Source organism: Mustela lutreola, chromosome 17 (assembly GCF_030435805.1).
Source record: "Mustela lutreola isolate mMusLut2 chromosome 17, mMusLut2.pri, whole genome shotgun sequence".
NCBI lineage: Eukaryota > Metazoa > Chordata > Mammalia > Carnivora > Mustelidae > Mustela > Mustela lutreola.
The window spans coordinates 48,063,781-48,078,963 of record NC_081306.1 but is presented as its reverse complement, the minus strand read 5'-3'; the positions used below and the strand labels follow the sequence as shown (position 1 = coordinate 48,078,963).

The 15,183-nt window shown below is 53.2% G+C and overlaps 1 protein-coding gene across 6 annotated transcripts in view; it reads left to right on the top strand.

The window, feature by feature from the left end:
• CALN1 (calneuron 1) overlaps window positions 1-15,183 on the top strand; it is a 495,943-nt gene that overhangs the window by 136,678 nt on the left and 344,082 nt on the right. For all 6 annotated transcript variants that reach the window (XM_059154795.1, XM_059154794.1, XM_059154799.1 and 3 more), the window contains one exon: window positions 6,613-6,737. In XM_059154795.1, the coding sequence (XP_059010778.1) occupies window positions 6,613-6,737 (125 nt within the window). The remainder of the gene's footprint in view (window positions 1-6,612; window positions 6,738-15,183) is intronic.

The following is a 15,183-nucleotide window of genomic DNA, read 5'->3' as shown; positions in this document are numbered from 1 at the left end:
CTATGGCAGGGACCACAAGGACGTGAGAACTTCCGTGAAGAGCTGTTGGGGCCACCTTGGAAGTGGATTCTCCAGACCGCGTGATGCCTTCTGATGGTGGTAGCACCCGTCAGTGTCTTGACTGCAAACTCACGGGATCTGAGCCGGCACCACCCAGCCACACGACTCTTGATTCCTGACCCACGGAACGAGTGAGATAGTGACTACATCCTGTTCCAAGCCACTGACTTCAAGGGTAATTTGTTTTGTATCCGTGGAAAACGAATTCCGTCGCTTTGGAGAGCAGTTTGGCGAAACCATGTAATGTTTTATTGAGGTATGCAGGCTGGAGACTTGCCCACGAATATACACAAAGAGACACGCATGACGATATTCTTTATAGCACACTTTTTGAAAAAGATTTATTTAGGGGACACCTGGTTGGCTCAGTCGGTGAAGCGTCTGCCTTCAGCTCAGGTCATGATCCCAGGATCCAGGGATTGAGTCCCCCATGGGGCTCCCTGCTCAGTGGGGAGCCTGCTTCTCCCTCTCCCTATGCTGCTCCCTCTGCTTGTGCTCTCTTGTTCTCTCTCAGAGAAATAAATAAACTCGTTTTAAAAAATTAAAAAAAATGATTTATTTATTTTTTTTAGAGGGGGAGAAGGGGAGAGAATCTCAAGCAGACTCCTAGCCTCACCTGGGGCTTGATCTCAGCATCTTGAGATCAGGACCTGAGCTGAGACCAAGACATGCCACCCTTAACCAATCGTGCCACCCCGGGGGCCCAACATGCTTTTTTTTTTTGAAGCATTATTTATTTAAATCTCTAAACAGAATATGGGGCTTGAACTTGACCCCGAGATCAAGTGTCCCAGCTCTTCTGACTGAGCCTACCGGGCACACCTGTTACAGCCTACTTTTATGTCCCCTAGATAATGAATAAATAAATTGTAATATATTTATACAGTGGAAAACTATGGAACTCCTAAAAATATTCAGGTGTATGCATATGGATTTGAATAAATCCCTAAAATTTCATATAGAGTGAAGTGTGCAAGTTGTAACAGCGTATGTGATGTGATATCATTTATGTACATTTAAAGATACACACAGCAATATTCTAATACATTCGATACCGTTACCCCCCGAGGGGGGAACATTTAAAACAAGAACGGGGAAGGGGCATTTCATATTGGAGGAATATCAATGTCCTGTACTATTTCAGTTAAAGAAAAATTTGCACCAAATAAGGTAAACTATTAGCGTGTATTCGATCCGAGTGGAGGGTCCGTGCATGCGTTCTGGTATTCGCTGAGTTTTCTGTTCGCCGGAAGCAGGCCCACTGCCACGAGTGCAGGTTTCCCTTCTGGTATTTTGGGGGTTCCTTCTTCACTTTGCAAGGGCTCAGCATCCGGCCGTGTCATCTTGACGTGGTGCCTCCTCGCCTTCCCGTGGTGGTTCCTCCTGGATCTCCGTCCTGGTGTCACGCACACCCTGTCTTGTGTACAAGGACACAAGCAGGAACCGACAGCGTCTTCCTGCCCGAATCGTCGCTGCTGTCGACGGCCTGTTCTTTGCTCTTGCAAGTGCTTCCTCCTCGAATGTCGTGGAACTTTCTGCAGACCCCCACGCGGGTGTGTTCTGCTTACTCACTCCTGCTGGTTTGAGTTGCTGCCCGCTGGCCTCCCCTGCAGGAGCTTCGCAGGGGAGCACCGTGGTCGTTCAAGAGCTTGGGCAAACGCCCGGCGGGTGTCTGGCGAGCGTTCCGCGCGGCATCTTTGCTGGGGGAGGATGGGCCCTTCTCGTCTCCCCTTAACTTCAGTCTTGGACTACGAGGAGGAGGCGCACATTTCTGGAAGGTTTGAGACACTCTGTAGTTCTTCCTTCCTGGAAAGTAAGACCTGAAAAACCAGAGTGCATGGAGGTCTTTGCTTCTGGGGTCCTTCTCACCCGTACGGTGCCTCCGGGGATTTCCCGTCCGGTGACCCCTGAGTGCCTGGAGGACGGGGTACTCAGGACAGTGCGGATTTGAACCTGCTGCTTTTCAAAAGCGCTTCCCACAGAGTCTGACGGGGATAGCCGGAGGTCGTGGTTGGCCATTCAGATAGGAAAGAAAAGGGGGTAGATAAAAATCCTTCCCCGTTTACCATCTGACTTTGTTCTTTGGTCTCTCGATTCAAGACGTGGGTGGCCGCTGGTTTTCATTCTGATCCTAAGTGGGCTGACTTTCTGGAAGCTTAGGCCACACCCTGGCCTTGGTGCTATGGGGAGTATCGTTGCTTTCGTGTGCCTTCACAGGTATTTTTAGGGGAATTTGGCAAAGGCCCTGTTGGGGCTAGCTCGGCTCTCTTCGACGCGAGTTGGACGTTGCTCCTCTTTCTCACGGCTGGTGGTTAGAGGACGGGAACCTCCGTGAAGTCTGCAGTAGATTCCAGGCACGCTCTGGGTTCCTGCAGAGCAGAAGAACGTCCATCAAGGTCTTGTGCCTCCTTTCCAAAGTCCATCAAAAACTTTAAAAAAAACGCAAGTTATTTGAAAAAGTTTCAGACACACGTTAAAATGCATTTCTCTAGATTTTATTACCCGCTCTCAGCGGTCGATGACCAGAAACGTACACAGCCTAAATGAAGGACTTTGGAGCAGGGCGTCTCAGACTGTTTGTGGGGAAGGATTAGTTGAAGCCTGAAGTCAGCTGGTCACACGCTTGGGCGTTGGGGCAACACTATAACCTGCCACACAACTTTCTGTGCTTTCTTTCCAATCCTGTCCTTAACTCACTGCAGACCAGCCGGAAGCAGCTTCCCTGGCCACGGTCCACGGACCACACTTGGAGGAGCACTGTTTAGAGGCTCAGCAGAAGGACATTTTGGGTCGGTGTCTTCCAGAATAGTAGCGTCAGCCTGCAGCAGTGTGCCCGAGTCCTAGCTCTGGTAGACAAAAGAAAAAGGAAGGTGTATTAGTCTGAGTTCTCCAGAGACACATAACCACTAGGACATGAAGACAGAGACTTATTGTCAGGGATCGGCTCCCACCGTGAGAGGTCCCAGGACCTGCCGCTGGAAGCCGCGGACCCGCGAGAGCCCAGGGCGCGAGCTCCAGGCCGAGTCTGAGTCCGAAGGCATGAGAAGACAGTGTCCCAGCCTAGCGGCCAAGCCAGAGGAGGGATTCTCCCTCGGCTTCTTTGTTCTCTTCCGGCCTCCCCCGGCCCCGAGGGGACCCACCCACCGTGGGGGGGCATTGGCTTTCCTCCGGACTCTGATTCGGATGTTACATGTTGAAGCAAACCGGGGGGCGCCGGGTGGCCCAGGGGAGCACACGGGAAATGAAGCGTCAGGAGGGTCATCGTCGCGGCAACGGTGAGCGGCTTCTTCTGTTTGTGACTCTGCCGGGGACCATTCCCTGACCCTTCCGTTATTTATCTGCGTATTATCTTGAATGTAACTTGTGGTAGAGGCAGCCTGTGGTGTTTTTTGGTTTCCGGTGTCCGATATTCAACTGTCCACGGCCCTCGGTGCGCACCACGATGAGGTGCTCTGGGGCGTCGGGTGGCTCAGCGGGTTCCGTTTCGGCTCAGCTGTGATCTCAGGATTGAGCGCCACGTCGGGCTCAGCGTGGAAGCTGCTTTAAGATTCTCTCCTCTCCCTCTGCCCCTTCCAGGCCCCCACTGGACCCACGCTCTCTCTCTCTCTCAAAAAAAAATTAGATTAAAAACAATTGTGCGTCCTCTCTCTCCCCTTCACCTGTTTCACACGCCCCCCCCCCCCCGCCCCCCCGCCACACCCTTTTGTTTCAGACTCTTGATACGTGGTCCTCGAGGTGACCGTGAAGCTGGCCTCCCTGGTGTCCAGAAATAGACTCTATTCAGTTCTGGTGCTTTCCGTGCAAAGAGCTCCTTCCTCCGGAGGGAGTGAGCTGCCTGCGGACAGCGTGTGGCCCATGGACCCCCGGGCTCCGCTGCTCAGCTCCCTCGGCACCATGGTGCCTGGTGCCCTCTGCCAGGTCCTTACTCTTCTCTGCAGAGTCCTGGACAGTTACTGGGCGGCTGACCTGGGCCGTGGCTTGGATATGTTCCATCGAGTATAACCTTGTTACCGTGGCCGTAAAAATTCGTGGGGCGCCTTGGGAGCGTCAGACCCCCAGGCGAGAGGTCGGCAAGGGAAGGCGGTTGTGAAACGGGAGGAGAAAGCGGCATGAAGAGCGGCGACCAGGCCGGGGACGCCCTCTGCCCGTGCTCTGACCTCCCGGCGCCACCGTGGGGCGGCTTCTCCCTGGTGGTGAACGGAGTGTCTTCCCGGCTTACACGACTGGGTCCATGTTGAAAAGAACAGCCGATGTGGCCGACACGGTCCTGTGGCCGGTGCCGGGAGGGAAGCCCAAGCCGCACAGGAAGCCTCGCCCGTGTTCTGAGCAAACGCAGCGCAGGCCCCCAGATCAGGACCGGCCCCGGGGAGCGGAGGCTGCCCTGACTCATACACCCGCGTCTCACTTGGAAACACGTTTGTCCTGAAGTGAGTCGGCGAAAAGACGAGGTGGTGATTGAACGGTTTGTCCAGAGACCGACCGATTCTCGTGTTGTATTTGACGTGTAAAGATCGATGCAGCCGGGAGGGGTGAGTCGGACGTACTTAGCCCGTGACACTCCTTGCGTCACGGATCGGCGCCGTCGTGCTGCGTAACGGACACCCCGGGTTTGTGACGGGCCCGTCCATGTCCGTCTCGTTTGCCGCGGAGGGGCGAGCGCGGTTTGGAGCCCGACGGCTGGCTCCTGCCTCGGCCACGCATCTGGTTTACTTTTGGGGTCCAGAACCTTCGTGGAGACCTTCGACAGAGACGTCAGGAAGTGTGGCCCGTGTTTTAGGAAGGTAATTAATTCGCTTTAGACATCTCGAGATTGGAACGAGAGCGTGACGGCCGGTGCAAACGTCGGGGCGTGGCCGGGGCTCCTTGGTCTGACGAGCGCCCGGGAGGCTGGTGCTCCGGGACCAGGTCCTCCACGACGGGTTCGTGTTCCGGATCAGGCCCTGCGCGTTGAGGAGCCTCGCGGGTCGCTGTGTACATCAGCGGCTCCCGGCCCAAGTAGGGACATGCCGGCGTGTGCCTGGGTCGGAGGGAGAGAGGCCCGGCGGGTCCTGCAGGGCTGTCACGCGGGGCTGTCCCAGGGAAAAGAAGGCAGAGCCTCCCCGCCGGCCCACCCCCTCGGTGCCCGTCGACTCCACCACCCCAGGATTAGGACAGTTGCTGTCATGAGGGTGGTTGGAGGGACAGGGAGGGTGCATGTCCTGAACGGTCATCCTCGGGCCGGCTGTCTTCCTGTGATTTACACTTTGTCACTCGGCCGTGCCCTGAGGGGGCCTTCAGCTCCCCGACTCTCCTACAGATGCAGACTGGAGTAAAACAGAGCTCTGCAGGTGGCTTCTGCGGGGGAAGGAGGAGCAATGGGGGGGGGGAGCACTCAGGGGTCATTGTCTCCCACAGAACCCTGGCAGGGAGACCCTCACTCTACTTGAATGCCCTGGGTGACGGGGGGATTACTCCTTCCAGTGCTGCCCAGTTCTTCTTCTTGGAGCTCTGTTAGGTTTGCTTTACCCCCAGCCTATAAGTGACGTCCCATACCTCCTGCCTATTCCCTCAATCCACGCAAAGCTTGGTCCGTCCGCTTAGCCCCCTTGGCAGACAGGGAAGCGGAACACGTTGGCAGACGTGCCCAGCAGCTCACGCACTGCCAGGAGAGTCCTGGGCTCTCTGCTCGGAAGCAGCCCCGTTCTCTAACTGCCCGGTCTTGGGTCTTCTGCACTCGCTCTTCCCACGTCCTGACCAACTATCTTTCCTCCCTCTCACCTTAGCCTGCCTGGCCCCGTGGGAACCCCTTAAGCTCTAGGGCCGGGGCTGGGCAGGGATGCTGTGTCTGGAGGGTTTGCTGGTCTGGCCTCAGGGGTGCTTTGATTCTCTGGGAGGCTGCTGGGAGCTGCTTTGCTGTGGGACACCGGAGGTGCTGCCCGCCTTTACAGCCGGCGGTGAGCGTCTCAGGGCGGGGTGCTTCGGAGCCGCTTCGGAGCCGCGTCGGCAGCAGGTGTCTGCGCCCCGGCCAGGCCTGGGGACTGCTTCCCCGAGGTGCAGAAGGCCGTCCGTGCATTTACGTAGGGCCTGCCACTTCCTGCCTGGTTCGAGGGCTGTGTGCGTGGATCGTCCGCGTTCCCTGGGAAGAGTGGACCGGCTGCATCGCCGCACGGTCACAACTGCAACTCCCGGTCCCTGGGGAGCCCGACCTTCCTGGGATGTGCGTTCCTGATTGGTACCGACAAGAGAGTTTGTCGGGCTGGGGAAAGGGGCACAGAGGATCCCTTTTCGCCTGGAAAGGCCTGGGGGGTGACGTGGGGTCCCACAGTCTGCGAGATTCGGGATGAAATCGGCAAAAAGGCAGCGAGGTGTCAAGCAAAGAAAGCGCTAGAACCTGAGATCGTCTGGGGGACGGTTCAGACCTCGAGGGCCCTGGCATTCTCTCCTTCCCCTCTAGAAGCGGGATTGTTCTGTTAAAGAGGACACGGGCCCTCTGGAACCCAGGGTGGCCCTCTGAGGAAGGACGGAAGGAATGACGGTCTCTTTCTCTCCCCACTCCCGCTTCTCTGTGGACAGGGACAAGATGCCTTTCCACCACGTGACCGCCGGCTTGCTGTACAAGGGGAATTACCTCAACCGCTCCCTCTCCGCCGGCAGCGACAGCGAGCAGCTCGCCAACATCTCCGTGGAGGAGCTGGACGGTAAGGGGCCCGCCCTGTCGGGGAGGACAGCCGCCCCGGGAGGCACGGGAGGCTGCAGCCGCTCGGAAATGAAAGCGCCAGGCGCAGGCCACCCGTCGCGGCCACGTCTAAGTCTGGTGTGATGGGGAGGAGCTCAGGGACCGACTCCGCCCCAGTGACGACTCCCTGTGGGACGTTGCCACCAGCCTGAACTCCCTCTGGTGGCTACTCTGGTTTCTTTGTAAACTGACCTTGGGGATGGCCCTCGACTCCCAAAATGTGTTTTCTAGTTGATGGAGTCTTGATCACCCGCGGCGTGTCCTGTTTCCACGCTGTCGTTTCTGTGGGGTCCAGCTGTCGGGGAGCTTGACGTGGGGCCACGGTGCTCCGAATCAGAAGCATCTGGAAGCCGCGTCTAGTTGGGAATAGACAGCAAGGGTTTTAATTGCCTCTGTTCCTTTGTCCCACAGCGCGGCCCTGGCGTGCGGGGCAGCGGTAGAGACGAGAACAAAGCGGAGCGCACCGCGGTTGTGTTCCTCCTGGGACACCGCCCTGCTGTAGCCTCACTGGTCAGCCAAGCCCCTGATTAAACAATCACATTAGAACGAGCAAGAAGGAATTTATTTCTTCTGGGATAGAGAATTAGGTTGACTCAGCCAGATGTTTGCCCGGTGCCCCCTCTGCTGAGCTCCAGCCAGAAGCCGTTTTTCCTCGTGCCCTGGAACGCTGGGCTCCGTGCGACACCCTGTGAAAGCCTGAGGCCGAAACTGGCTTTTCTAGAACCGAGAAGTCGGAGTTACCCCAGACGGCCTACCTCCTGGCTTTCCAGGGGAATGGTCTGACCAGTGTGCGGCCTCTGTGCCCGGGTGGGAGCCGCAGGGCCGTTACGCCCAAGAAGGAGGTGGGAAAGTCAGCTCTGGGCCGGCAAAGCCACGCTTGCCGCCGAGTTGGCAGGAATTGAAGAAAGTGGGGGACGGGGTCATCTGGTAGCTTTCCTGGTCCTGTCGGGTTTGCTTGCTTGTCTAGAAGACTGGCTTGTTTACAGGCGCCCGCGGGAGAGCCCCAAGGCTGGAGGACGGGGTCCCCAGAGGAGGCCTGGGGTGGGGGAAGCAGGAGCCAAGCGGCAGAGCCTGGCCCTTGGGGTCTGCAATGGCTCACTGCAGTCCGGACGGTTGTGCTGGGTGAGCCCAGAGGCCCTGCCCCACGGGGCCACTCATCTGCCCTCAGGACGCGTGGTGTGGGACGGGGGTTCCTGGGTCGGACGCTGACGGACACCCGTTAGCTGGGCACCGTCCTTCGTCACCACCCCCGCTCCCCGCCCCGCTGTGGCTGGCTGCGGCCCCCCCGTGTGGCCGGTCCCGCCCCTGCCCCAGCTAGTGTTAATCTGCAGGGCGAATGCCCCTCTCCTCCTGTGGAGGGGCCACGCTTGCCCAGTGCACCAGCCGCTGCCCTCCCAGAGCAGGCGTGGAAGAGCCACTCACCGCGCAGGCTGCCTCCGGCTGGCACCGCCCCGGGAAGTCTGTGTGTCTTCTCTTCAAACTCAGCCCGGGAGGAAATGACGCGGAGCGGCATCGCGTTGGCCAGATTAGCGTCAGGAAGCTCCTGACGAGCTCAGCAGGGGTGGGTTGGTGGAGACACTCACGCATCCATTTATTCCTATTTATTCATTTGTCCGTTCCTGGACACTCACGCATCCATTTATTCCTATTTATTCATTTGTCCGTTCCTGGACACTCACGCATCCATTTATTCCTATTTATTCATTTGTCCGTTCCTGGACACTCACGCATCCATTTATTCCTATTTATTCATTTGTCCGTTCCTGGACACTCACGCATCCTTTTATTCCTATTTATTCATTTGTCCGTTCCCCAGGGCATCTGCCGTCTGCCCCGAGCGTTTCTTCATCTACAACCGTTGCTAGCAGGATCTTATACTACTAAGGGTGCATCACGCGGAGTCTTACTGGACGTGCGAATTATAATTGTGCAAAGGCTGTTTTCTCCGTGCTCTCGGTTGAGTCATCCCGTGATGTTCTCGTAGTCGTTAGATCGGCCCCGTCTCCGGTTCGCCCGTTTCACTCCTACAGGGCGTGAACGTCCACAGTCTGCATCCGTCCCGTGAAGGACGCACGTTTGGGTCTCCAGTCTGGGCTGTTAGGATGTAATCTAGTCATCCCCCCTCTGTTATGTCTACGATGTCAGGGTCCGGCGTCCTCGAGGTCCCTCTGGGAAATGTCTGCGTGTGGGCGTGTCCTGCTGTCCCTGCTAACCCTGCACTTCGGTCTGTTTTCCGCATCACGTGTCTCTACTCCCTCGTCCATTCTCGAGTTCGCCTCCGACATCGGTGATTTACTGGGGCTATGGTCATTTTAACATTTTTTTTATGACTGCCTTTAGAGCATATTTTCTTTATGGATGAACGTTTCAGTTTCTTGGAAGCCTGGTTTTATTTCGGTCGTCTTCCTTCCTTCTTAAAACACTTTTTGGTCAAAATAGCATATGGAAAAGTATTAATGCGCAGTTAGTAACATTCTTGACTGTGAACACTCACGAAGCCACCATCCAGGTTAAGGACGGTCGTGTTACCAGCCCCCGGCAGCACCTTCCCGAGACCCTTCCCAGGGCCTCTGCCTCAGAGACGACCCCCCACCCCGCCGGCTCACTCTCACTGTTTCATGGTGCTTGTGTTTCCCTTCGGCTCGGGGTGGGGGGTAAGAGTGGGGGGCGGGGTTGGGGTCATGCCATATCTATTCCTCGGTTCTCAGCCTTTTTTCCTTAACTTGTTTGCGAGACTCAGCCATGCCGTTGAGGGTAGCCAAAGCAGACTCATTTCCATTAATGGACAGGATCCCATCCTGGGTAAATATGCCACCATTTATTTATCTGTGCTATTTCTCAGTGGGTGTTTGGGTTGCTTTCAGTTTGTAGTTATTAGGATATAATCTCACCGTGCCCCTCTCTGTTGGGCTAAGTCTTAGGATGTGTCTTCCTCACATTTCTCTCTTCCTGCTTTACTGGCGCCATATTGTTTTTATTCTCTCCCAACTCTTTGCTCTACTGAGGCCATCTTGGACACAATTTATGAACATCTCTTCGGTTTCTTGTCATAATGTATGTAGATACACATATAGAAAGCCTTTCCCCCAAGTCTTCTAGCTGATGCTACTATTATTTTGCATTAGAAGGTGTTTTTCCATGGTCCATTTTGCCTTTTTCTGCTCTGGTTTGTGACTCAATAAAGTTCTTTGCGGGCCCAGAATCTGTGGGCACACAGGGTTTGTAAAGAATCTTTAGCTTCTGTGTTCTATCTTTGTTTTATCTTGGATCTGCGATAATTTTTCCCTTTGTCAGCCCCAGCTGCAGGGTCCCGTTTCTAGAAGATGCTCATCTAGTCCATGGCTGCTGAGTGGAGGTGAGATCTTGATGGCCCTGCTGTTGGGTTTGCTCCCTGTGCTGCAGAATTCTGTCAGTCCTTTGTTTTCCCTTCTCTTGCTCTTGTCCTGTTCCCAGACTAGGCGTATGCAGCATTCAGAGACCCAGGTACCCCCTGGTTCTCATCTTGCTGGGGAGTAATCTGGGATGGACACAGCACCCCACAGCTCTGGCTGCTCCCAGAGAGCAGGTTCCCTAAAGGAGCTTAGAAAAGGGGTGCTGCTGGGCTAGGTTTGGATTGGCTTGGAGAACTTGCTAGGAGATAGGGAGTGACAGCTTGATTTGCTGGTCACTTAGCTTCTGGGTCCCTGGCGGGGCAAACAATGGTGGTGGGTCAATATCTTCCTGCCCTAAGTACCACCGCAGTTCCCAGGACAGGTGGAAACTATGTTTCTCCAATTTCATTGGTGTTGCCAGTCGTGAAAATTCTCCTCAAACTTGGACATGTATATGCATCTCAAAATTGCTGTTTCTGGTGAGCTGCTCATAGGTACATTTCTGGGGCATTTGAATTTGAGCTTTGGGATAGATGTATGAGTTAACCACCCTTCTCTCGCAAAGCCCCGTTGCAGTAGTTAGTTGACTTGCTTTAGATTATTCTAGAATCAGTGCATCAGCACAGCACGGTTTCCTCAATGACCCCTTGCTTACATAATCCAGTGGACTCTGGTGTTTGGAGAAATCAGTGTTTGTCCTGGACTTTCTGCAGCACCTGGCAGCGTGCTCACGCGCTTGGTTTTGGAGTTTGTCCCAGCTCTGGCGTCCATGTCACTAGCTGCTGCTCCTTCCTTTTTTCTACCAGTGTTCCCTTGTGTGTCCCTCCTGTTCCGCCCACCGCTCACACACTGTTGTGTCCTGGGGTGGTTTTTTGTTGTTGTCTCCATGGACATCCCCATGCTGATTGCCTCAAGATACCTATCTTCAATCCCCGTCTCCCTCCTGAATTTTAGTTCTGCTGCCTCTAGTCCTGTGTAGATCTCTCCCAAGTTCTTTAAGCTCCAAAGACCCAAAGCTGAATGGATTTTCTTTTTTCTCTGAAACTGCTTCTCCTCTGGAATTTTCCTTAGGAAGTTACATCACATGATGTACTCAGTCGGGCACAACGGTAATTTGGGAGTCCTCTTTTTCTGCTCACCCCCCACATATAATTGGCAAAGTCTTACAGATCTCGACTTCTCTCAACTTATCTTGAAACTGTTCCATCCTCTCTGACCACACTGCCGTTGTCTTGGGCCAGGTCCCTGTGCCCTGGCTGCCGTCTCCCGGAGTTGGTATCTTTGTGCCTCATCTATGATTTCACTCATAGATCGGTCCCATTCCATTTCACTGGAGGGATGCTTCTCAGATACACACTGGATGAGCTTAGCCCACTGCTTAAAATGATTTTCTTCTTGGCCTACTAATACGTGATTATATATTTTCAACATTTCTTTCATCTTTAAAAAATTTTCAAACCCACAGAGGTTGGGAAAGCACAGTGAAACATCGTGTACCTTCCTCTAATTGTTAATATTAAAATATTTGCTTTCTTTCTGTTTCCCTTTTTTCCCAACACACACACACACACACACACACACAGAGGCATGCATCTAATTTCTTTAGTTCAAGAATTTTAATTAGGTTCTTTTTTATAGTTTCCATTCTTCTGTTGAAATACTCATCTGCTTAGTCATTGAAACAATACTTTTCTTTAATTATTTGGACATATTTTCCTATATTTATAATAGCTCTTTATAGTCTTTATGTACTTAAATCCAGCATCTAGGCTCTAGGCCATCTTGGGGTTGGTTTCTACTGCCCCCCCCTTGATTATATTAAAACTTTCCTGTTCCTTTGTGTGCTGTTAATACGTGACTGTCCGCTGCGCTCTGGAGACTCTGTGTTCTGTTATCTTTCTCTGAAGAGTGCGAGTTTTGCTCCAGAGACCTGTTCAATGACTGGCTGACTGCTTCCGGTTGTGTAGGTTTGGTTTTCATGCTTTGTTATGACAGAGCTGTGGCAGTCCTGAGGTGTCCCCCAAGCCACTCTAACTGGGCAGGGACTCTCCAAACTCTGTCTTCCTTGTGGGTCTTCTCAGGGCTTGGTTTTAGGTTTTGATCATGTGGATCTCAAGGGGACCTTCAGAGTAGTTTTCTTACTGTCACGATGAGGTCCTTCTTGTGTCTCGGCGTCCACCTGCGGTATTAATGAGGTCTTTCAGACACATAGGGCGGCTTCAATTCTAGGATCTGTTTTCTCGTCTCAGCCTTGGAGCAGCTGCTTCCTGGTGAGTCTAGTTTAATCTCAGTTTCCCTGGGGGTAGTCCAGCCTCTGGCCAGATGTTCCCAGGAAACCCACATGCAGGCTTCTGGAACCTTCACTCTGCAGTTTCCTTCTTTCTGCCGCCTTACCCCACATGGCTCTAGTTCCTTCAGCGACCCGGATTCATGAGCTGGTGGGGAATGGTCCCCAGGCAGAGAGCTAGGGCCAAGGCCAGGCTCACCGGGTCAGTTTCCCTTGTCCCTGTCCTTGAAGTCCCTGCGCTGCCCATTGTCTACAGCCTGAAAATAGTTGCTTTTGATACTTTGTTGCGTTCAGTTGTACTCGAAGGGGAGGGTTGTTCTTACACCAGTTACTTTGTTGCACAGCAGAAGTCCCTTATTAATAAAATAATTTTATTTTACTTTTTCTACACGAACGAGTTAAAAGTAATTTTCAACCAGCATAGCCCTTGACCCTTTGATAGTTCATTTTTGTTTATAATTCTTAAGTGGCTTTCCATAGCCTACAGCTGGGTGAGCCCGAGGGACATGCTGGGACAAAGCAGAGGAAGTCCCGTGTGGCCTGGACCCTTCCTTTTTGTCTGCTTTCACTCCCTGCTTTATTTCCAGATCGTTCGCTACCGCCTCAAGATCTCTCCTGCTTCTCTGCCTTTGTTCTAGCTGCTTCTGTCTACTGAGACCCATCTTTTAAGTTTCAGCGTTGTCGTTGTCACCATCAGCACAGTCGTCACAGCCCAAGTTTCTTGATTGCTTCCTCTGTGTTCAGAATGCTGCAGATGAACCAACACCTTTAATCCTTGCAATAATCCTGGAACGAAGGTATTATTATTATTAACTCCGTTTTTGCAAAGGCGGGAGATTGCGGTAGAGAGGAATCTTGTCCCAGGTTGCTAGCGGGCGTGTGTTAGAACTCGGACGCGACGGTCAGCAGGCCTCGGGGCCCGTGCTCGTTAACTTGGATGCTGCGCGTCCTCCTCTCTGCTAGATGAGACCCTTTGTGCCTTCCTCGCACCCTCATGTCACCATCCTGTATATCACTGCCACCGCTGTGACACATGGGTGAGAACTTGCCTGATTAATCAAACGTTCAGTGGGTGGAGAGATATTTTTAAAGCTCTGTGTGAGCCCAGTGTGCTGCTCACCGAGAGCAGAGGTGCCGTGCAGCCCAGAAGAGGCTGGCGATGGGCGTGATTTCCTGCTCGAAGCGGGCTGGCTCCTGGGCGGTGGGCTCCGAAGGACCCCTCCCCGCCTCCACCCATCCGGGCCATCCTTCATTTTCTTGTCCAGGAGGCTCCCATCCTCCCTTCTTCTTGTTTTCCTCTCTTCCTCGAGTTCCGCTGGTTGATTTCAAAATCCAAGAGGCACACCCTGATTTGCCTTTTTGGAGACACTTGCCTCTACAGGCTTTCCAAGAGGGGTTTTCAGGAGGCAGAGACATGACTGTCAGGAGAAGAGAAACTCGCAACTCTTATCTGAGAAGGCTGATGGCTCCGAGTTCTCTTCTCCAGGGGAGGTGATAAAGCCTACACAGAGAACCACATCATCCAACGAGAGTGGGCGTGCCAGATACACAGCTCTGCTCCGAGCTGGGAATTAGCTTTACAACCTGGGTCTTTTTTATCTATCTCCGGGCCTTCCTCCTGGAGGCTTGACCTGCCTTTGAGCCTGGAGAGGGAAAGAGCCACGAAGCTCTGTCAGCAGAGCCAAGGACGGATTTCTCTGATGACAGCCGCTTCCAAGGGCCCTCTCCTTAAAGAGACGTTGGCTTAAGCCTTCTTAGAGTTTCCTGCCTCTTGTTCCAAAAATGCATTTTGATAGCCGTGTCCAAGGCAGAAACCCAAGTCCCGACCCTGCCACTTTCACTTTATTCATTTGTGATTTATATGCTGCCTGCTTCCAAATGTGATCGAGACATCATATGATAAATGAAGAAACAAACTGCAAAGGCTGTCAGAACAGAAATAGAAAATAAAAATCCACATACAAAGAGGAAGAAAAAAACCATGACAGCCCCTTAAACTGATGCAGTTACTGTGAATGAGCGTGAAATTCAGCTCCAAGCTTTCAGCGGGCTGGGGCGGGGAGGTAACCCTGTACCTTGTTCCCATGACAGCCTGGAAGGGCCCAGTTGGAAGAAGAGACCTCTCATCTCATTGTATTTTATTTTTTTTTTAAGATTTTATTTATTTATTTGACAGAGAGATCACAAGTAGGCAGAGAGGCAGGCAGAGAGAGAGAGGAGGAAGCAGGCTCCCTGCCGAGCAGAGAGCCCGATGCGGGGCTTGATCCCAGGACCCTGAGATCATGACCTGAGCCGAAGGCAGAGGCTTTAACCCACTGAGCCACCCAGGCACCCCTCATCTCATTTTAAATAGGAGCCCTTTGGCCCATAAGAAAAATATCCAATATACAAGTATTTTGTATTATTTTAGAGATTTTTTTTCACCCTTGAATTTCTGAGGATTGACCGATTGATCATCAGTCAATCGATTTTTACCTATTTCCTTTAGTAATAGTGGCTTAGGATGGTGGTGATCCTCCGTGAAGGACGAGGAGCTCATTTTAGACTCTCCAGACGCAGAGACACAAGGACAGATTGTGGTATACAAAGTCTTCCCCCAAGGTGATTCTGTGAACTCCCTCCGGAGTGTGTTTCTCTGGTTCCTAGTCCTAAGAGTCCTGCTTGCGATGGCAGGCAGAGGTGATGTCTAGATCTGAAAGTTCAGGAGCCGGCATCATCAACCTTGACCTTGACGTGAGCTATTTGAGGAA